The 23,644-nt window shown below is 49.4% G+C and overlaps 1 protein-coding gene across 7 annotated transcripts in view; it reads right to left on the bottom strand.

Annotated features, from left to right (window-relative positions):
* Nucleotides 1–17,656, bottom strand: part of GALNT14 (polypeptide N-acetylgalactosaminyltransferase 14) — a 108,164-nt gene extending 90,508 nt beyond the window's left edge. For 3 of the 7 annotated variants that reach the window (XM_064709537.1, XM_064709545.1, XM_064709544.1), the window contains exons 1-2: nt 17,530–17,650; nt 16,894–16,952 (exon numbers count right to left, since the gene is read on the bottom strand). In XM_064709537.1, coding sequence (XP_064565607.1) covers nt 16,894–16,952; nt 17,530–17,638 — 168 coding nt within the window. In that variant the 5' untranslated portion in view covers nt 17,639–17,650. Of the gene's footprint in view, nt 1–3,278; nt 3,344–4,651; nt 4,777–15,869; nt 16,415–16,893; nt 16,953–17,529 lie in introns of those variants that run through there. The other 4 variants (XM_064709542.1, XM_064709538.1, XM_064709540.1 and 1 more) reach the window with 4 other exon arrangements.
* Between the last annotated feature and the right edge of the window lie 5,988 nt (nt 17,657–23,644).

The raw sequence follows: 23,644 nt of genomic DNA, 5'->3' as shown, positions 1-23,644 counted from the left end.
AGATTACTTATATTTCTTCCTCTATGTATTTCTTCCAAGAGCACTTTCCTGAAAACCTCACAGTAATTCCTGTCCCAGAAGCCAACTGGGAATGCTGAGCAAACCCCAGCACAGCTCTGCATTCCCTTCTCATCCCTCCCAGGAGTGCAGGGTCTGGGCTTTGCCTTAGGTCCCACTTTGTGGTCCCCAGCCCCACTGCTGCAGGTAGGGATGCTTCTACACGTGCCCTCTTGACTCTGCACCACTTGGAAAAATGACTGGGATAAAACAATTCTGCCAGCTCTGAGGGCTGAGAAAAGCTGGGCAGAGAAGAGCCAGCTCAAGCACAGCCCACAAAACCACAACTCCAGTCCTTCCTGATCCATAAGCTTTCTAGCTAATGGAGGAGGAGATGGGACCCCATGGACTGGCTTCACCACTGCTGGCCAGTAACACTGACACCCTTGGTTAGTCCACTGGAACTGTCTCTGGGAAAAGCCAAAAGCCAGAAAGCCATTAGCACATCACCAGATCCTCTACCAGGGATAATTCTCCATGGGGCTTACAACTATGTCAAACATAAATTGGGATAAAGGGAAAAATGTACATCCAAGCCCTTTGTACTTCTGCAACAATCCATCTTGTTTCTGTCAACTTAACATCTGCAGAAAGATGTAGCTCTGCTGGAGGAAAAACAGCTCCTAAGTGCTCCTGGTCCTGACAGATCCCGAGGCACACAGCAGAAGTTCACCACATCCTCCTGGCCAACAGCCAGGCTCACAGAATTGGATTTCATCTTACTCTCTTTCACCTCCTCCTTCAGCCACTTCAGAGGCTTTTCTTCAGCTCTCCTTCCTCGTATTTCACTTCCAAGGGCACAAGACTACAATAGCCCTGGTTTTTTCTCCACACCCAACCTCAGAAAATGAATCATTCCTGACCCATCCAACCAGGCACCTTGCCTCTAACACAGGGCAGAAGGTGCAGACCTCTCCGCACTGACAGCTCCCCTACGAGTGATGCTTTGCCCCATTTTTTCTGCCCTCAGGATACCATCCTGAGTCATGAGACACTTTTTTTCCCCCCATCTCTTTTTCCCCTTACAAAACCTGTGGCTGAGGGTGATCATGAAGGCATCAAACCCTCCTGCTGCCAGCCATCAAGTGCTTCAAGCCACAAAAGCCTGGCAGCAGTGAGGTCCACAAGACAATTACTCTCATCTCCCTGCAACTAACTTCCCATCATGCACCTTAATTTTTTTCAACCCAGCATCTCTCCAAATGAGACACCCAAAACTCAGCAGCATTCCCAAGGCAGGGTCCCGTTCCTGAACTACCAACTGGTGTTACAACTTCATCAGTGCTACTAAAGCCTCAATTTCCCATTCAATTTCTGCTTTCCCTCCATCCAGACTGACAATTCTCCAATGATTTTCGCTGAATTTAGCTCATTTTTAGTTAATTTGGCTAAGATTTTGCTAAAGTTAGCTAAGTAGCTAATTTTACAGAGCGTCTGCCATTAAATCTTCCCATGCCTCAAAGTCCCTCTCTATAAAAAGAGACTCATTATCACTGATTTGTCTCTAAATGACGGAGACTTTAAATCACTGCCACACAACATCTGGTTTGTGGCCCACAGGGAGCTGCCAGGCTCTGTTCAGCTGGATAACAACCCACAGGTGGAGATGCCACTGACTCAGCTCCAAACCTCCTTCTACATCCCCAAAACTCAGGGAGACAGAGCACAGCCAGCTCAAAGACCTAGAAACTGCTGAAATCAGTAGAAGGCTTAAGCCTTGGGGGCTTTCAGCCTTTCACTAGCAGGAAAGTGCTTTAAAACTCAGGAAAAAAAAAAAGAAAAGAAACCCAGCTAAGGGAGAAAGCAAATGAAGGGTTGCAACCTTAAGAGCTGCAGAGACATTCAAACAATAGTATCTCAAACCTTCCCTGCAGCTGTAGCCAGCAGGACTATAAATTGGCTTCTGATTTAGCTCCATTTGGTGCCCTCTATCCAGCCCACACAGCAGATACCAGTTTCCATCCTTATCTCCACCATCCATTAGCTGCTGTCAGCAAGTGTGGGGGCAAGCCGGGGTGCCAGCACAGCTCTGCATGCACAGGAACCCCCTTTTCTTCCCCCAGCAGGTCCTCTTGCAGCACCTCCAGACACTGCTGTGCTGAGGGGCCTTGGCCATGGTAGATATTTCATCTCATAGCCCATCCATTGTTGAGTAGGCTGTTTTCTTCCCAATTTTTCCTTCTGTTTCCCCCCTCTTTTTTGTTTTTTTCCTCTTCTCCCCCTTGGTTCATTGCATCCATCATTTATATCCACAGCACCAGCCAGCTGATTTACTGCCTCGATCAATGCAGCTCCAGCATGAAAAAGAGAGACACAGCAAGCTCAGCACGCAATGGGGACCCAGCTGTGGGAACCTGGAAGGACAAGAGGGAGGGACAAGGAACAAAATCATCCCACAAGCAAAAGCACCAGCAGCACAACTTGCTGTACTGAGAGGGAGTGCACAAAGTCTGCAAGGACAGGGCAGTGCCAGGGGAGATCCTGCCAGACACTCCTGGAACACTTTACGAGCAGAAGAGACTTGGGCAAGAAATATTTTTTTTGCCCCTAACCAGGCAGCAGAGAAACATACTCCATCAGGATCGACTTGGAGCACTTCTGCTAAGCACCTCGTTTGCTCTCCCTCTCCTAATGAACATCGTGACAAGCTCAGAAATCAATGGAGGCCCTGAGCGCAGCTCCTGCCGGCGCCCAGCCAGGCGTCCCCGGGCCTGCTCTCCCTAACTCGAACCGACGGCAGCGATTGCCCGACAGCTCCGCTAATGGCCGCCCTGTCAGGGCTCCTCACACACACCCCGCAGGGCAGGCCAGGCAAACACCGCATTTGTGGAGGTGCCAGCCTCCTCCACAGCAATACCTGAGCACAAAAAAGGGGGGATGCTGCAGTGCCACCGGGAGCCAGCCTTGGGCAAGTGCCCAGCACCTCAGGATGCTCGGCTCGGTTCTTCTTTCCCAAACAACCACTGAAGTTTCCAGGCTCCTGGCCCCATAAGGAAAATCCAAGTCTTCTTATGGCTGGATGGACACTGCACATTTTGGGCCAAGTAGGAAGTGTGGGGACACCTCCAAGATAAAACAGCTGTTGGAGATGCCCATGGCTGAGCAGGAGGGCACACAAGGAAGCATGAACACAGCCCTGGGGGACAGAGAGGAGTGCTGAAGAGATCAACAAGTAGAACAGGGTGCCAAGAATCTGCTTTTGGCTCTTTTCCCTCCAATACCTGGCATACTGAAGATGGTCTGAGGCAGCTGAAGCTGCACATGAGGGACACAGCTTTGTTGTCTTAAGTAGCGCAAGAGTTCTATTATCATTATAATGCAAGGATTCCATATTGCCAGAGTTCCATTCCTCCTCGATGTTTCTCGTAGGCATCTCCTCTAAGCACTGACTGTTCTGGTCCTTGCAGGAGCCATCTGACTTCTCTGACTCCAGTTCCCACCAATCCACTCTTTTATACCACTGTTCTTATTGCCTACAGGTGTTGCCTGTTATCATCAGGCCTGCTCCTAATCTTTAGTAATTGGGTCCAGCTGCAACTCGTTGGGGGATAAGATCACATTCTACACTACCTTCATTTACCCATAGCGTGTCCCCCTACACGGCTTTGCTGGAGTAACAGCTGCATCCCAGTGCCAGACATGGAAACACGGGAGCTGTGGCAGTGACTCAAGCATGATGGGGTACAAACACTCCCCAAATCCAACACCAAGTGGGAGCACTCCCCACCCAGAAGAGGTTAGGATGCAACACGGCTCTCTCACAAAAAACAGCCCCCTAGCTTCAGTTCCAAAAGCCTCCCCACACCACAATCATAGCACCTCCTGCTCTGCTGCACCCCAAGTATGTACCAGTGTATACACACAAATATGTATTACTCAGTTTGCTGCTTCTCCCACCTATGCCTGAAGAGAGGATGAGGAGAAGAAGCATGCAAAGCACTGCTGCATCAAGCATGAGCTGCCCTGAGCCCTCCAGCTCCTTCCCCTCACAGTTCCCATACCCTATTCTCTTAACCTCTCTGCAAGGGGCTCATTTCCCATCTTGTTTCACAGCTCCAAACTGTTCCGCTGTGCTTTGTTTGCTTAAAAAAATGTTGTTAAGAGACAGCAAAAAAATAAAAGAAGTGGACAAATAGGAGGGATTTAACTCTGCTTTTCCATCTCCTGGCTGGAGGGGCTTCACACACTATTCACTGTGGCATTAGTGATTTAATCATCAATGCAACACTACTGCAAACAGCAGCAGACAGCAGAGCTGGCAGGAGTAATGCTCCCTCCAACAGCGTGAATATTAAGGGCGTTTAACAGCCCTTGTAATCACACTGTGGCTCCTTGCAAGAACACAGCCAGGCAGCACAAGGGAAGGCACTGAACCATGCTGCTGGGTTATCAAACTTTCCCGTGCTCCTCACGGGACTGAAATCAGCCCTGCTTACAGAAAAGCGAGTGCTGCCTTCCCTGAACGTTCTCTCCAAACCAAATCCTGTTGTCTTATACATTACAACAGTTCTATTATCATTTATAGGTTGTCTTATATATCAAGAGTTCTTTTATCATTGTAGTGCAAGGATTCCACATCCTCAGAGTTTCATACCTCCTCTGAGTACTGACTGTTCCCGGTCCTTCCAGCAGCCATCTGACTCCTCTCATTCCTCTACTTCTAGGTCCCATCAGTCCATCTTTTATACCACTTGTTCTTACTGGCTACAGGTGTGGCCTGTTAAGATCAGGCCTGCTCCTAATCTCTAGTAATTGGTCCAGATGCAACTCATTGGGGGATGAGATTACATTCTACATTACCCATACTGTGTCCTCCTACAAAATCCCACATGGCAAAAGCAATTAAGCACACACTGAGATGAACTGGGTGGCTTGAGAGCCTCCCTCAGTGAAAGTCAGCCTCTTGTGGAATTTGGGTCCTTGTAACATGGGGCAAACATTAGGAGCTTGAGCAAATTAATCTCCTGTACCTGTCTGATGCACTGGGAAAGGACTACTGGGGGAGGAGAAGAAATCTTGAGCATGGCATGAGTTTAGCTGTGCTTCAGGACTTGAGATATATCACACTTTTTAGATCAAGCATTAGTTTGTTCTCAAAGAAGAAATGTCCTCAGCTTTTACACTTAGGAAGTTTTTACTCTTTCATTGGATTAATACAAATCTGAAAAGTCCCCTGTGATTTTGAGGAAAAAATAGCCAGTTATCAATGGCATCGTACTGTAATGAAATACCTGTGAAACACAGCTACTTCTGGCCTGCAGACTTGAAACACAGCCTCTGGAAACAAGGGAAAAAAGTTCTAATTTATCTGCTTTATCTCTCAGATGCAGTAATGGCTGCTGGTTCTGCCTGAAGATGGGGAGAACATCCTGAGAGCCAAGCCTGCATTCAGAGCAATGCTGGGTTGCCCAAAGCCACACACATACAGCTGGTGCCAATGCACAAACCAAGATCAATACGAGGAGATCAGCAGCAAAAAATAGTTGATCCCAGTTGATATTTACACACAGAAGCTCAGGACTGTTTGGCTCTTTTGGCTGGACTAACATCTGCATTGCCAGGAGCTCCCTCTTCCAGGTTATCTCAGTGCAGCCTGTGCACCAGAGGGAAGGGAATTAGCTACCTGGCCTTCCATTCACACCTTTAATTATTCAGCTTATATTGATATAAAATTAATTGAAGCAGAATAAGCTCTTCTCCTAAATACAGGTGCCCACACACAGGAATCACTGAGATTAAAAGGTGCAAATTACTTTATTTAATGAATTAATTTCCAGCTATCACATGAGCAAATCCCTGTGCTGGGCCTGTACCTGCTGCTACACCAGCTCTGCCCCAGTGGCACAGCTGCTGTCCCAGCACGATGCTCTGGGTAAACAGAACATGTGCAAAGGTTTGCTTACACAGCAGAGATGTGCTTCACTCTGAGAATGAAACTTCTCTTTCATTCACAGAGCCAGGATCTGGCCACAATGATGGCAGCAGGAGCTGTGGTCCCAAGTATGCAGAAAGGCACCAAGAGCAAGGAAATGCCACTTTCCAGAATGCCCCTTGTGCCTGTTGGGGAAAGCTGATTGTCCTCCATCTCACAGTAACTGGTTCCATAAAGCACCAACACCATTTCCTGCTGTTCCCCCCATGAGAGCAGAGCTTCTGCCTGCAAAAGTCAAACTGAAACTGCCTTTCCTTTGCTGACACTGCCTTCAGGAGGGAAGGTGTCCTCACCTTGCTGAAGAACAGCATCTGAACGACCTTCCCCAGCATTCAGATGCCAGCTGGAGCTCACTCTCACCTCTCAAGGCAGATTGTGTTTATATTTTATGCCTGATTTTTGCTTCCTGGTACATCCAGGAGGTCCCTGCTGAAGAGGCACATCCATGCCCAGGTGCAGTAACAAAGGCCACGTCACCAGGCACCATAACACTGCTCTCATCATTCAATTCCCTTTCTCACCACTTGCAAATCTAATTTCACTTTTCAGATATTTCACTTTCTCACCGTTTCTAATGCTCCTGACCAAACCCTTCACACATCACCTCTGCAAGGGGTCTGCACCCCAAAATCAGCTCCTGCCATGCCATGGCTGCCAGCATACTGCTGGGCTGAGGGCACATCCCCAAGGACTGCACAGAGGTTGGATATTTTTTCTCTGAAGAGACTTAAAGCAGAGATCTTCCTGCAGGATGGGAGGGCAGGACAGGAGGTTCTCCTTCACAAAGTGTTTTGCTGTGCCACCGAGAGCAAACCATATGCAGCCTACACATCGTACACGGTTTAATCCAAGCACTATATGTATATTCATCCATTTGGATCCCAGTGGCAGCAGCAGATGGCTGGGTAATGCATGTTTGAGTCTGCCTCTCTCCAAATTACACTGTATTGTGGCACCAGGAAAATGCAATGGGCATTATGGATGCCACGATTCCTGCCTGCTCCGTTCCTGTGGAAGGCAGGACAATGCTACACGAGTCTCCTTTCTGCCTTGGCTCCCACACACCAGCTCCAGCAGTGTCTTCCCACTGTCCACCTCACCGGAAAAACCACATGCCTACCACCCCAGCCAGACCCTGAGTTTCGCATTTCATCTAGGCGAGGTCAAAGTGCAAAGGGCTGCGTGCCAAGCATCCCCCAAGGCAGATCCCAAAGGATATGAGAGGATAGGATTCCATCCTGAATGATCCTGAATCAACCCACTGGGTAAAGCAGATTACCTAGACCCAGATGAAAAATACTTAATTTAAATAAAAATACATTCTTTTTAAATCACCGCTTGTAAGAAGAACTAAGCCAGCCGTTGAAATCTCACACCTGTAACACCTCCCTCTTATTTTTCTCCATCTCACCTAACAACAAGCAACTAAAAATTCAATGCACAAGCAAGAAAAGATGTGCAGGAACTCCGTCCAGCCCGGGGGGGGGCTGCAGCCAAGGCACTGCTGAACATATTCATGTCTTATTTGCGAGCCATGTGTCTCCATAATGGGTTATGAGGTGTGGTTGTAACTGGCGGATGCCGACGGTGGTCCTTGAGGAGGAAATGGTGTGTGTCTAAATGCAGGCAAAGCTATTTGGAAAGGCAGGACAAAGCAGCCTTTCTCTCCTGGCATGGGCCAAATCACATCCTTTGGACTTGCTCCTTCAGTGGCTTCAAAAGAAAAAGAATCATCCGTCTCAATTTTCCTGGCTCTGTGAATAATGTTTGGAGAATAGAGGGTGATTTCATAGCTCATTTGTTTTTGCACCGCATGAACCCTGCTCTCCTCGTATCACTTTCCAATCAGGTTTATTGCTGATGTTTCCACAAGAAAACCAAAGAGGGAAAGGCTAAGACCCTCAGTCTCACTAGAGATTGAGGGGAAAAAACAAAAGTTAAAAAAAATAGTAGGGAAAAAAAATAAAGAAGAATCTCTCTTTCCCTTGTCTTTCAGCCTGATCTGAAAATGAACCTGTTTTGCTTCTGAATCAATTCTCTCCTGGCACTGCACTTCCCGCAGTACTTTCCGAGATGAGATGCAATCATTAGCTCCCTTGCTCCTCCAAATAATATCACAAAGCTGGAGCTCGAGCTGCTGTGCAGTAAATCACCACTAATTTCTTCCTGTGTGTGGCACGGCAGGGTTTGGCCAGGGGACACAAGCCCTGCCACACCCTCCCAGTGCCACCACCCATCTGTGCACCTGCTGACTGGGGACAGTACAGCACCCAGCATGTCACCTTGTGGAGAAGTGACACTGGCACATCGTCCCTTATTCCAACCCCTCTCCAGTGACCCACAAAGGATCACCACACCTCTCACTCCCTCGGGCTGCACAAAGGGTTAACCAAGGTGCTTAAGGGGTTGCCAAACAGTGGGACTGAGGCAAACCATTAGTACAACTAATGCTACCTCCGTGAACAAAGGGGTGAACTCCTGCTGAACCTCTCACTGCTGATCATCTTCACCAAAGGCACATGTTAAAGACAAGAAATTCTCCTGCAACTCTTGCGCCACTGGCACCCAGAGCCCATCCCACAGCAGAAGGCCTTCCAGGAACCCTATAGACTGATCCAGCCTGACCTAGAGCTCTCCTTCCCACCCCAGCAGCAGCTCTATGGGAAACCCTATACCTAGGCAGCCTCACTTTCCCAGCTCCTCTGGAAATATGTAGGAAGAGTGGAGTAATACTGACTTAGATGAGCAGAAGATGGGGCGCAAGATCTCTTCCTTGGCTTACTCTTCCTGTAACACTGATTCCTGCTGAGATTCTGGAACCAAAAAGGGTAAAGAGGGTGGGAAATCGATTTAATTGCAGCTTAGTAAGCAACTGCACTAAGCGTCGCTGGCAAAATCCGAACATTTTGCTGTGAGAGAAAGGGGGAGAAATGGCTTTTTCATTGCATGGGAAAGTGGATTGAGAGCAAACTCCCCCCCATCATCTGCTCCTCACCCCTTCCTTCTTTAAACAGGAGGAAGCCAGCAAGAAACACAGAGCTAATGCCAGCAATCTCCCGCTCCTGCTCCTCCAATTAATAGTCAATCGCTGCACCCTTTGTCGTTAGGCTGCACGTAATTACTCCTTCACGCAAACGTCTTCCTTAAACAGACCCTACTCCTGCTTTCTCGCAGATACATTCCCCTTAATTGGTTTTATTGCACCAAATGCCGGCCTGCCCTCACAGATGAGACTCTCCCAGGCGGAGTACGGTGCTTTTGCGTCTCCACAACTTCTTCCAAGCTCGCTTTTCCCACTGGCAAAGAGATTACAGCACGGAGAAGCACAGCCAGAGGTACCAAAGTGGCATCTTTGGTGAGCTGTGCATACAGAACACACACATGCATGGACCCAAGAAAAACCCTGGGCACACAAAACCCCAATATTCAACTTCCCAGGGACAATAACGCTGCACCTGCATTCATGAGGGATCACAAGACAGTTTTATTTGCAAGGCTGAATCTCCTGGCAGTGCCCTTCCCATGCTGGAGCTCCCAGCTCACACCTGCGGAGCCACAGCAGCTCAGCAGTGTGCCCTCCACACTCATCCCTGGTCTCTACACATACAACCAACCTCTCAGCTTCAGGAGGCACAAAAAATCTCCAGTCACAGCACCATAAAATGCTCCCTGGACCTGCCTTCCCCAGGCACAGCATTCCCATTTATAGCTCTCACCCTGCAGCCATGCCATGTGCAGAGTCCCCTGCCTGTGGGGAGGCACAGGTCACATTGCAGAGCCAGGCACAAGAGATGTCTCAGCAGAGCAAGCAATAAACCCAGCCAAGACAGGCCCTGGGCCATGAGCCCATCAAAACAAATCAGGATGATGCCTTCTTATCAAGGAAAGGAAGAGCGAGGAGAAAACACTGAGTTTTTGAGTAAACAATCCAACTCTGTGCATATCTGAGGTGGTGAAAGGATAAATAGGACAAAACATCTTCCCTGATAGTCAACATCTTTCTCAAGCACAGAGACCCTTCAACATATGTGCTGTGTCTCTGAAGCCTTGGCATCCAGACACAGAGCCAAGTTTTGCAGACTTCCTTGCTCAAAAGTAAAACTTTTGTCAAGCCTAGCCCTAAAGGTCACCAAAGGCTCCAGGCTGTGAGCCAGAGCTGAATCCTCCTAAAAACCCATCAGCAAGGGCCTGAGCCCTTCCCTGTTACCTAGGAAAGGATGGTGCCACACCATGTCACAGCAGCTGAAGAGGGATGCTGCAGCCTGCAGCAATCCCACGTGCAGGGCGCTCTACAGGGACCTTGGCAGGAGAAGCAATTTACAAGAGAAACCACAACACTCCTGAGCCCAATCCACTCCCAGATCATCACCACCTCCAACACCCCTTCAGAGTGAAGCAGCAGGACTCTTCCAACTCTTTCTATCCTTTCAGAACACAATAAAAAGTATTTTTCTTCTTCTGGTGCTCAACAGTTCTTGTCAACAAAACACGTACCACCTGCACAGAAATTTATTTATACTCTCACCAGAAGAGAAGCAGAATCCTTGCCTCCTTTCCTTCCCTCTCAGATATTTCTTTTAAAAGCACCAAGCTAAGAAAGGCACCTGTACATTCAAATGCTCACTGTTTTGCAAAGCAAACAGGTCTTGTTCAATCAATATTTATGCCCCCATCAGTCACAGCTGCAACACAGAGCTCCACCACAACGTAATGGAGGCAAAATTCATTCATTGCAATTACCAGTGAAAAATCAGGAGGGTTTTCATTGACTGGTTTTTGTTCCACAGGTATCCCAGGGAGCACTGTAATGCACAGCAGGAGGTTAATTAATCGGGATGCATCAGGCAGGCTTCTCACCATTTGTCCACAGCTGGTTTGGCCACTGAGGAGAATTCCTCACCTCACCCCTGCTCCACCAGACCTGCCCTGCCTGATCCCACAGATGAGGGCTGCCTGGGCATGGCTTTCTGTTTCATCCAGCACTAAACACACAAGTAAGAGAGACAAGAACTGGATTCCATCACAGCTCCTTCAAAAGCAAAGCTCTGCACATCCTAGAAAGCCTGGTTTTGCTCCTAGAGATTTCAGAGTGGGATTTCACCAACAAAGCAGGAAATAAGTTTCCTCTTCTCTCACATCCTGGACCTATCCATATCCCCAGTCAAGTCCCAGTCAATACAAGCTTCCTGGGTATTAAACACTCTGCCTGTTTTTTTGGGGTTTTTTTGTTCCCAACAGCCTTGCCACTTCAATCCCTTAATTGTCAAGATCTGAATTTTTGCAGGATACACAGTTATTTTAATCTGTTAAGTGGCTCTGCTGCTATAAAACTGACAGGAATTTAATATCTGGAGACTGTCAGCTGAGCTCCAGGTGCTGAGGCTTTCTAGATGGCGATGATGCAGAAGGAAGCACAGGCTGGTGGTGCAAGGCACAGAAGCACAAAGCTGGCAAGGGTCCCTTTGCACTGAGCTCTGACCCTGCAGGGTGCTGAGCAGTGGGGCAGGCAGCGAGGCTGCTGGGCTTCTCCACATCTCCCAGGAGCCATTCCCCAGCTGCCTTTGAGCACACTCAGAAAGGAGATGTTGCATTGCAAACACTAGTACAAGTCAAGTAGAACAGGTCATTCTTTTTAATAAAGGAAACTTTTCCTCTGTAGCTTTTCTCCTGCAGCCAAGCCCGTCACAGACCTGCTTTCCCTCCAGAGGCTGTCAGCTGGGATTCAGCCATTCATCAGAGGGAGCAAGCTAGCATGCAGAAAGGAATAAAGGGAAATAAAATCCTAAACCAAACAAAAACTAGATTTTTTTTTAGTCCTGCACATTGCTGGACCTGAGTGTGGGAGCCCAGACCACCAAAAACCCCTCCCTGCTGCAGGGCTCTGCCACACAGCCACTGTGGTCTGATACAGGTGCAGAAAAAGAGATGACCAAGGGTTTATCACTCACCTGCTCATCTCCTGCTCCCTCACAAGCATCCCCAGCCACAGCCGGGCACAGGACACAGGAGCCAGCACACCAGCAAAGCATCGCTGCAGAGCCAGCTACAAGCACTCCTCACAATTAATTTGGGATTTTCCTTGTAATTAATCCCGCGTATCAGTTCCCCTCATTATTCCTTAATGTAATTAAGTTATTAGTTTATATGTCCCCCCCAAAAGCAGAGCAGGGGGATGGATCAGAGGGAGGCAGGGGAGATGCCAGGCAGCAGCATGGGGCCATGAGCCCGGGATTACTGGAGCTCATGCCAAGCCCCACCACTGCCTCCCTGGGGGACTTCAGGTGGGTCACTGGCAGCCTCATTTTCCAAGAGGATAAAATTATTCCAATTCCTCTGGAGTCCACGAGAGACAGAAGGGTACAAAGTTCAATTAGCCTCTCTGGGTCCTGGTTTATCCAGCTGGAAAACTGCCGGGACAAGGAGACAGGCTGGAACTAATTAAAGCTTGCAAAGTGCTTGGAAACCCTCCGCCAAAAGGCAGGGGAGGAGGGAGGCTCAACGAATCCCAGCTGATCCATGACCCCGGGCAGCCCCGTGTCCTCACAGCCCCATCCATCAGGCTGGGCTGCCCTGCAGGCTGGGCTGGGTAAAGCTCCCTAGCAGGGGCAGGCACCCTGCCACAGAGCTCCACTTCCCAGCCAAGTCACAGGACTGCACAAAAGGCAGCAAAAGGGCGACTGTTCTAAGAGGGCTTGATCTGCCCCTTGGAAAAGAGAGAAAAAACAACCCCCAAACCCCAAGCAACAGCACTAAAAACAGCACTGGAGGGACTGGTGAAGTTATCCCAGGAACAACTTCATGGTCCTAAACACAGCCAGTTTTGTTCTTCCATGCCCTACCAGCCCTGCAAGGTTGCTACACCTCCCGGCCAGGAGGGAGTCCCACCCCTAAAATCCAGCCCCAACCTGCTGCTGCTGCCCTGGCATGCACCACCAGCAGCTGCAGGCAGCAGGGAGGAGGAGGAGGAGGAGGAGGAGGGAAAGGAGGTGCCAGGGATTGAGGGAAGCAAGGGCTGGCAAGAAGGGGGGCCCTCTGCCTGCCTACCTGCTGCTGGGCAGCAGCAAGAGATCCACAGAGATGGACTGCAGGGGAATACAAGGGAAAAAAATTACAGGGCAAGGTGAAGCCAAGTTAATTACAACAGACTGCTGCACCCACCTCGTTGGGCATGAGCAGCTCAGGAAAGCTCAGCTACTCCTGCAAGACCTTCCCTGAACGCCTGCCTTCACCAGGTCCTTAAGATGCCAAGCCAGCAGCATGTTTTGGGCAAAGCAAGGACTCAAATACTGCATTGCACCCCTCAAACCAAGGTCCTGCCCCTTGCAGCACAGGACTGCAAGAAAAACATCACAGCCTTCCTTTGGGAAGCTGCAGCCTCGACCTGGCTCAGGATTTGGGGTAAAGCAGAGGGCAGGGTGCAGAATAAGATAACAGTGATTGATGGGCATCCATGGAGCCAAGGGCAGCAGCTCTGTGAGCTCTCAGCAAGCCACCAAAGTGCCACAGGCAGCCAGGGAGCTCGGGCACTGCCATCCAGCATGGATGTGTGCTGGGAGCCCTGCGGGGGACAGGCACGGGCAGCAATACCAGCTGGAGCTTAACTGGAAAGGTCTAAAGGTTAAACCTACACAAGGCATGATACACGGTGTGCCCATGTCCACAGAACACAGCTCAACTGGGAGAGAAGGGGGCAGGGAACAGCTTGGAAAATGCTGCCAGGAAAGTTTATGTGGATTTGCTCCATTTCCCCTCTGTAGCTGTCTTACAATGTTTGAGCTGCTGTTAGCAATCCATCACCTCCCTCTGGTTTCCCAAGGAATTTGGGAGGACAACCCTTAACTTCTCAAGTTTTCATCAGTAGCAGCCAGTCCCAGTGGCCAGGGCAAGAGGACACAGCACCAGGCTCCTTTATGGAGCACAGCATTCCTGCCTCTGGTAGCCCAGTCAGAAGTGTTAACTGAAGGGACACCACATCCCCATGCTCATAAGCAGCTTATAAGTCATACTGTTCCAAAGGAGTTTGCAAAGCCAAAAAATTCAATGTATTAAAGAAAAAAAAAAAACAAAAAAATAATCTGCACTTTATGAATCTCAAGGGGATGCAACTGTTTGGATGGAAAATTCAGAAGAAATGAAGGAGAGGCAATTTAAGCAGTCAGATTGCTGGAGTTATGGCAACTTGGCAGTGGCAGCTTCAAAATGTGGGGACAGATCCTGTGTGGCAGAAGTTCCCTTCACCTGCTGCGGGAGCCAAGACCAGCCTGTAACAGCATCAGCAACCTACACCCCGAGCTGGGGGAGCCTTGAATGGGAGCAGAAATTCAAAATTGGCTGCAAAATGGCAGCGATTCGGCGGCAGCTGGTGCTAAGCGAAAAGCAAGGTTCATTTCAAGAAGATTATAGTAGCCTCTGTCAAACAGGGGACGTTTTTTTTGCCATCTTTAGCAATACAGTTCTGATACCGAAGCACAGTTCTAGTTAAGAAAGCCCTCGTCTCCTAACTCTGCTTTCAGTAACTTATTTATTGCCTTCCCCAGCTTAAATAAATAAATAAATGTGTAGATAATTATGTCTTTTTGGGGCCTGAAGTCACACAGATTCATTCCCTTCTTCTAGGATTGAAAGATTTACAAAAGCCTGAAGAAACCTCCTCAATCATTTTTATTTAAAAAAACATGGAAAACCAATAATTCCTCAAGATGAAAAAATCAAAGTAAGCTTTATGACTTCTGACTTTTTTTTTTTTCTCCAATCAGGTCGTTAATTCAGTTGCTGAGGTGACAGACACACATATGAGACTCTCCAAAGATGAGGCAAACATGTAAAGTTGTCCCATTTTGTGGGCCAAACACTGCTGGGTGTCACTGGTGCAAACAAAACGGGATGAGGGCTCACACCCTTCCACTGCCACAATAACCCCAATTTCGGAGTATTTTCAGGAGCTGGGCTTCTAACCCGGATCAATTAATTCAAGATTTACAACAGTACAACTAAGCAGCATCTAATCCATGTCCTTTGGAAAGTTAACCCTCAGCTAAGCCCCAGCCGCTCTCAGCGAGGAGGAGAGGACACGGGAGCCGGAGAGGAGCCGGGACCTCGTTCAGCCGAAGCTCTCGCAGCTCCCCTGCTCTTCGTTTGGGCAGCGAAACTCCTCCAATTCATTCACTCCCTGTGCGCAGGAGATGCTCCTCGCATCTCTGCCGTGCCGTCACTCCGGGCACTCAGACACGGCACGGAAAGCCGCGATTGAATGCACGGGCACCCTCGTCCCAGCCCGGCCAGGGCTCCCAGGGCAGCAGCATTGCCTGATCCTGCTCTTCCAGCCCCGAACGCCTCCCGCTTTAACCGGGCTCACCCAGCCCGCGTACACCGAACACGGACCACGCAAGTGTGCTCCCCTCCGGTGCTGTCAGCCCGGGCAGGACCGAGTCCCTCTCCTTCAGGGCAGAGCCCAGGAGCACGGCGTGACCCAGGGGGAAAGCAGCCGCCGGTCCCCCACCCGTGACACGAACCACGCCTCTGGTTCCCTTGGGGAGCACCGCTCCCCTCGCTCCCCATGGGATGCTCCAAGTTGGCGGCGGGACAAAGGGCCGGTACCGCCGGGGCACCCCCGGTGAAGCGGGACCGGGGGGCGCGGCTGGGGCTGCCGCTGTCCGAGACCGAGCGGAGGGAGGAGAGGGGGAAAACCAAGTCCGGGGGGTACGGAAAGGGCCCCAGTGCCCCCCTGCAAAGGCACAGGTCCGGCACCGAACTTGAAGGGGAACGCGATGGGGTGGGGAGGGGTCCCGAAAACCGCCGGGAACTTCTTCCCCGGGCGGCGGCGGCGGCATCGCGCCCAGGTCCCGCCGGAGCAGCCGCGGCCCCGCCGCCCCTTCCTCACCTCCGGCGTGTGTCCCTCGGGCTCCGGCGCCTCCAACTTCCTTCGCGCCCCGAAGAAGAAGAGGAGGAGGGCGGCGAGCCAGAGCACCCCCAGCAGAGACAGCGCCAGCCGCCGCGTCGGCCGCCTCATCCTCGGCAGGAGCGAAAAGTCCGGCGGGGGCAGCGTGAGGCGCTGAGGGGGAGCCGCGGGCGGCTCGGGGGGCAGCGGCAGCGGGGCTGGCGGGCAGCACGGTCTCGCCCGCCCGCCTCGGAGCCGGCGATGCGAGTCCCGGGCTGTGCATGCTCTGCAGGGGAGGGGAGGGGAGGAGGAACGGGAGGAGGAGGAGGCGCCGGGAGGAGGGGGGCTGGAGCCGGAGCCGCTCGCCGGGAAAGGTGCAGCGCGCAGGCTGCCGGGCTGGTCCCCCGGGGAGCTGCCGCTCTGCTCGCTCCGCGCCGGCGGGGAGGCAGCCCCGGGGACGGGGACAGCCAGGGGTGCGGGGGTGTCCGTGTGTAACCGGGGACGCCCATCCCTCTGCCCGGCCTCCCCGAGTGAGCCCGGGCCGCTTGCACGCCAAGGGATGCGCGGGGCTGGGCGAGTTTGGCCCGGGTCGGTCGCGGTGCCCGTCCCCGCCCGACTCCGGGGCGAGAGGAGGCCACCGTTCAACAACACACAGAGGAGGCTCAGACATGATGGGAAGATTAATTTAACCAATTGAAACAGCAGGGGGAATTCAGGTAGGTGGAATTTAATTACTGGATTTGGAAGAGAAGATGTGTGTCTCCAGAGCTGTCAAGAACACTTAAAAAATAAAATCATAATCATCAGCTGTTGGTATTCCGGCAGCAGCTTAGTGCCGGGCCGTGGTCCTGCAAGGACGGCCCTCAGCTCTCATCCCTATCTCATGGGGTGTTCCCTGCTGGCTCCATACACAGCCCCAGCATAGCAGGCCTGCCCACACAGGGCAGCCAAAGTGGGAATTACAGGTAAAAAAACCACCTAACACAACTCCAGAAAAGAGCTGTCTCACCCAGCTATCCCTGCTCACCTGCCTGAAGCTGCTCCTCCGATCTCGCCACTGACAAGTATTACATGAGCTGAGCAAACCTTTGCAGAAGACATTAGAGAATAAATTAAGTATTGGAGCAGATGTGAGTCATTCATGTTAGTGCAAAAACTATAGAACAAACCCCATAAAAACAGGAATCCATGCATAAAGTAACATATGGAATGAAATAGAGATAAGATGTCAAATGCTGGAAAGTCCAATGCACATGTTGTAAACAACCTCTCCTATGCATTTCCCACACACTTCTCCTGGCTTTATTATTTCCTGCAGTTGTTTTCTGTCACTTGCTAATTTATCATTTGCGATCTTCATCCTCTGTCCTCCTCTGATTTATTTCCAGGGCTCAATAAGCCCTTCTCCCTAACATAATCCATGCCTCTCAGGCCCAACATTCACAGAAAGATGCCCAGATAAAAATTTCATTAGCATCCACAAAAAGGGACATTTCTCTTTCTTTGTTTTAAAACTGTGTGACTTTGAAACACCTTTACCAGAAGCAGGAAATCCAGGTCCATCATGCAGTGAATTTGAACTTTGCTTTACAGCCAAGCAACAGAAGAACTAACCAGGTGGGAAGAGGGCAGAAAGCTCTCATGCCCTGGTGGAGCCACCAACCTGAAAATGCAACCTGTTCCCACAGCATACATAATTTCTCATGCCAATTAACCTTCCTCAGCCCCACGTTCAGGGTAGCTGGACCATCACACTGCACCTCTGCCACCATGAGACATCTCTGCCCAACCTAGCTGGGACCTACAGGTGCTGCTCTCTCCCCAAAGTGCTGCCTTATGCTTTTTCCTGACAGCCAAGGTAAAACACCTGAGCAGCTTTCAGCAGCTGAGGCACATCAGTGATAGCTTTTACGTGGCTTAGAGATATTTTCTTGCCTTCCTGCTGTTGGGACAGACTGGTTTCTACCTCTCACATACCTCCTTTGGATCTTTTTCTGACCAAAAAGATCACCTTGCCACAAGTAGAAAATAGCCACAAGTATTTTCCTGCCTGGGACAAAGTGACCTTGGCTGCTGGTAAACAGTGTTCCCCCAACACATTTTCAGAGGGTGCTGAGTTTTTCATACCAGACCTCCCTCTGTGCAAGGAGAGTTTTTCCAGATAAAGGCACCTGGAGGGTGTTATCATTCAAAGCTGGATTAAAAACCTTGTCTTTTTTGTAGGTCAGGCTTTCAGGGGAAGCTATTACAAAATACAGAGGGGAAGTATAGAAAATATCAAGGAAATACATTACAAATTAGATTACAGGTAAGGTAATAAATAGGACATACCTGACAAAAATGCAATCAGATAATGCTTTTCTTATTACCTTGAGAAACAACTCCCTCTGCTGAGGGAAAGCTTCACTGGCAGGGCTCGGTGCTGTGATGGATAACTCGCTGTTATCCCGGCAAAGGGCCGATGTTTCCATGCTGGCACTGCCACCATTCCAGCCAGGGGGGGACACTGCAAATCCCAGCTCTGTGCAGCCTTCCCTGTGGAGGCAGGAGCCCCCAGGAGCTCTGGCAATGCATCATTCTCAAGGAAGGATTTTCCTCCTGACGGTGTGCCTGTGTGCTGGGACAGATAATATGTCAAGCAGATGATGGAAACTGCTATTTAAACAAGAATACAAATCTGGAGGTTCAGAGACTTGTATAAAAAATAATAATAATAAAAAAAGTCTTCTGTTGCATTATTGACCCATATCTTTCCCGTTTCTCTAATATTTTTATCTGCCAATCTCAGCTGCTTCACAAGTGAGGTCCATAATGTATTACCTGTTTCCAACACAAGAAAATTTACAGGCAGTACAGCAAGAGACAGAAAAACACTCTAGGAAATGGGTGGCTGGCATTTGTTGGTATCAGCGTTGAAAAGCTGATGAAAATGATTTCTTTGTGAAAGGGGACATGATTTCTGAGTGGGAAGGGGACTCTTCACAATCACAGCTTCAGACAATGGCCCTTCAGGTCCTTTGAGGAATGGGTGGAAGGGGAAAGTGGCTTTCCTTGCTGTTTCAAGGACATGTGTAAAGCATATTTCAAGGGAATCTAATTTCACTGGGTCTGCAAACCAGCTGGACACTGCTTCAGTGCAGTTTTTACTTGGAGGACTCTGGGTTTGTGTTCAGTTCACATCTGAGATTCCATTCACAGAATGCTTCTTTTCCAAAAGGATCACAAAATACTTTGCAGTTTTTTCTCAGAAAGTTGAAAGGGGCTCCAACAGAGTCGAGAAGTGATCAGAGGAAAGGATCAAAATCCACCCCCAACTTGGGGATACTGAGGAGTCTCAGCTGAACATGGGAGGTTATTGTAAGATTGAGGAGCTCCACTGAGCTCTGGATTGAAAGGGGCTTCTAGGACAGAGCTCCAGTGCCAGGGGAAGATCTGGATCAGGCAGGGGTAGCTTTAACCAGGAGTCTGGTTCAACTTGGTGTGGCCCAGCACTCAGTGCTGTTCATGGCAGTGCACCATCCCCATGAAGAAGTGCTGCCTCCAGTAGCACATATATCAGAAAGACTCTGCAAAAAAATAAGACATCAGCATTTGAAAGGGTCAGCATGGTAATAGGTGGTTATACAGGGGGCTGGATTTCATTCAGTGGTGCATCCTCCAGGCTCAGGGGAAGATGTTCATTCAGAGGTTTTTCTCCCCACCCTGGCAGAGGGGGTGTGCTGCTGTGCTCCCAAATTGCTGTTCTGGCAGGTGCTGAGCACTGGCCTGTTTCAGCAGGAGCCCAGCTGTCCCTCGTCACCAGCAGCAGAGGTGCCAGCCTGGGTGCAGAAGAAGCTGCAGGACAACAAGCCAGCACCTGCCCTGGCCCAGCAGCAGCCCAGAGCCCCAGCCTGCTCCCCGTGATGACTCAGAACCATTTGATACCCCTCTGTGGGTGGAGCTGTGCTTCAGATGTGAACAGTCATGTCAGTGACTTCCATATTTAATATGGGAACAAAATTCCCTTTTCCGACCTGTAGCTGTTCAAAAAGCCTCCGGGTCACTTGGTCAGTGTGAGGAGAGGGAGGGCAGAAATCCTTTGCACAGGAGCAAGGAGGTTGTTGCTTTGCCATGGGGGTCCCCAGCTCTGCAGCACTTGACACCACCGTGCTGTGGCCCTGTGGAAAGCTGCTGCAGGGGTGCAAGTGTGTGCTGAGCTGATGGTTCCTACCCACAGCTAAATCTCTCACAGCCCTCAGCATTGTGAGGGCAGCCAAGGCTCTCTGCCACCTCAGGCAGTGCTCTGCCATCTCAAAAAACAGCGTTCATGATGGCTGTTGAAGATAATGTGAACAGTATTCCACACTTTTTGTGGCAGGAAAGATCTGCCTTTGTTTTTGTGCTGTAACAGAAGCCAAAAAAAATCAGACCAGTGCTTATATGAAAAATGTTCTCTCTGTGTGCCCTTGGAGAAAACCAAACATGTTAGAGAGAGAGCTCTGGCCTAATACCAGGAGAATAGTAAGTTAAGGTATTAAAAAAACAAAACCAAAACTTTTTTATTGGCTGTCTCCTCTCCCTTGCTGAGGTAACAGAATTGTAGCTTGTCCTACATCTGCAGTTTAAATGGGAGGGTCAAACATGAAGCTGTGAAGCACTCACCTTCTCCTCTAGGGTGATGATATTGCTGTGCACCTCTTCACCTTCTGCTGCACTCAGAAAGGGAAGTGCAGGAGTTCCTGCAGGTTTTTTGCCACTATCAGTGTTGCAAGCAGATCTCTTCCAGTACCTCTGAAGGATTTTTTTTCCTTTTAATTAAACTGCAAGCATTCTTCTCCGGCAAACTTTCCACGACGGCATCTCCAGTTAATTAAACGTTTAAGCTGTCAGGAAATGCCATGCATTAAAAAAAAAAAAAAAATAAAGAGGAGAGCTGCTTTAATAGCATTTGTTAATTGAAACTCTCATCAAGTCAGCTGCAGCAACAGAAGCTGCTTCCCAAGTGGATGGGCAAGAGCACACACCCAGACATTTGCCTGCAGCTCCTACAAGTCAGGCTCCCACCTCCAGGCTAGTGTCTGTGGCACTGATGGATGAGGCAGCACTGAGCTCCCTCACCACTGGAACAACTGCAAACACTTCTCTGTAGTGAAATTGGAGGAAGGCTGGGGGAATTCTTGCTTACCTCAAGGTGTTTTCCATTCCCAGCAACTGCAATCAAATGGGCACCCACTTGTACTTGTGTTTCATTCCCATGCTCCCCAGTCCTTGTCTCCATTTGCTGGAGCACAGGTTTTTCTGGACTAGATGCAGCCTTTACTCACAGCATTTCCAGGTGCCCAATGATGCCAATTCAAGCAGGTGTGGGAACAGGGAGAAAAGCAATGGAAATTTGAAGGGAGACACATTGACTTCAGTGTCTGACTGAGGGACAGTTTAGCAAAGAACAGTTCCCTTGACCTGCCCTTCCTCTGGGCTTTATTGCTACAGTAAAGCTCTCTGGATCCTGTCTGTCCCCAGATGTCTCTGGTGCTTGTTAGTCTCTCCTGATGCTCCTATTTTCTGGGAAAAGCTCCTGGATAAGCAATGGCTGCTGATGCCACAACCTGTTTTATTCAGTGTTTTGGTGGAGTAAGCTGCCTAGCTCCAGGTCACTGTACCACCATCAGTGGCAGGCACTAAAAATGGCCACAGAGGGGTATTTGAGACCAAAGGCAGCAGAGAGAGGGTTTTATAGGCCAAGCTGCAGCACACAATCAATAAGCAGAGCAAAGGGCAGGTGAATCTTTACCAACAGCAGAACCTGTGAGGTCCTGGGCACCCTGCAGCTCTCAGCTCTGGTAAAACCCATGTTCCCATGGGACTTGCAGGGGAAGCAGAGCTGCTCACCTGTGCTCCTGTGTGCATTCACACACATGCACACCCCCCTCCCCCCACACCACCCCCATATCCATCTCTAAAAGCAGAGAACCCTGCCAGAATTCAGACCAAACCCTTTTGTTGCTCTGAATGTGCTAAATCAGTCCCTTTTAGCCAGCTGCAGGACTGTGTCTCTCAGACACATTGAAGCCCATAATTGTGGTTTGGACAGGTGACACTCAACAGAATAAAGAGCAAGTTATGTGATGGGTGAGAGAACACATTAGCTAAAATAAAGCTTTGTCCTTAAAGCACCTTTAATGCCTCTGTCCTTTTGTGTGCAGGTGTTAAGCAGACTTCAGAATTAAATCTCTATTTCTGGGATATGTAAGCGTGGCCCAATGCCAACTGGGATCTAGGCATCTATTAACACAGCTGGCAATATGCAATACTGCACCAGGCACTTCTGGGGAAGGAGGGTTTTCACAGCTGGGTGGAAAGTTTTACCCTCTTCCCCCTATAAAATTTTTCACAGGAAAAAATCCTGACTGTTTATCTTGCCCTTCTCCTGGGGGGCACAAACACTGGAGACAGGGAGCCACACATCACCTTACTTCTTAAGGTTTTAATCCCATTATTTAGCTGAGGTGTCTAGGAATAGACATTTCTTCATACACAATCCAATGCTTTAAGCATAAAGACAGGAATTTCTATTTGATCAGGCAACCTCCCTCTCTCAGTACAAAAGTTCCAAGGGGCTGACAACTACAAACCCCACAGCTCCCTGACAAATAGTTAACAAGCAGTTAACTATTTGATAACTTTTGTACATGTACTCTGTACAAAAAGACAGTAATGTCAATGGCTATGCTTGCTCCACGTTGATCTTCTCACAGGATCCACTGTGATCTCCTACAGAAAAACACACACGGTGCTAAAAATCCTGCCTACCTACAAGGGAATGAATGGATTCTACCCTGAACGTGCTCAGGTGGATTAACATCTCCTTTCCCATCACCAAATCATTGCTGTTGGTCAGACAGCAAAGCAGCAGCTTGATTCCCCCACTAGGAGGACAAAATTTCAAGGCTGCTGTTTAGAAAACAAAGTAATGTTTAATTGCACACATTTGTTTTGCTGTTATTGAGCAAGAACAAGTCAGAAGCCCAACAGCATTATTTTTCTTTCCCTGCGTAGAACCTCATGAATGCATTCAAACCTGTTAGTGTTTGTTAGTCCCAGAGGGTCTTGTTGAACCAGAACAATCAATAGATGCAAACAGAGCAGGTAAAGAGGCAATCAGGGCCCTAGAAACTTGAAATATTTTCCATTAGGACACCTTAATAACTTCCCCTGAACAAGTATTTCAATGGCTGGTGCTACAAGCAAGGAGACATCCCAGGTAGGAGCAGTCTGGGTGAGACATGTGAGGGATGAAACCCATCTTGATTTTACCACCCAGAGCAAAATGTGCTCTGGACAGCAAGATGTTCTCCAAACACCTTGGGCCATCCCATGCAGGAGAGGCATTTCACAGGAGCTTCTGCATCTGGAAGATAATTGGAGGGAACTGCTCCAGCGTTCGGGGTTCTGATCTCCTCGCAGTAATGAGCACACAAGCAGGGGATGCATATGCATGAGAACATAATTAGGAGTGGTAAAACCTGGAAGATTTTCAAACTCTGTGGCAATTACCAACTTAAACACACAAAAAATTAAGATAGCCTTATACCCAAAGGAAAGTTATTATTCAAAGTGCCTTGCCTCATTATAGTTAGCTGGTGCTCAAACAGCAGGCTGGTGAGCAGGGGAGCGCTGCCTTCCATTAGCAGCAGGTGCTCTCCCTGGGATGGAGGCAGGATGCTGGCATCCTTCTGCTCTCTCCCAGACATCTCAAACAGTCCCAGAATGCTTCATGGGAACAAAAATAGAAAGCACAG

Source organism: Zonotrichia leucophrys, chromosome 3, assembly GCF_028769735.1.
Source record: "Zonotrichia leucophrys gambelii isolate GWCS_2022_RI chromosome 3, RI_Zleu_2.0, whole genome shotgun sequence".
Lineage (NCBI taxonomy): Eukaryota > Metazoa > Chordata > Aves > Passeriformes > Passerellidae > Zonotrichia > Zonotrichia leucophrys.
Note: the sequence above shows the minus strand (reverse complement) of the source record. Positions and strands in the feature narration are given on the sequence as shown.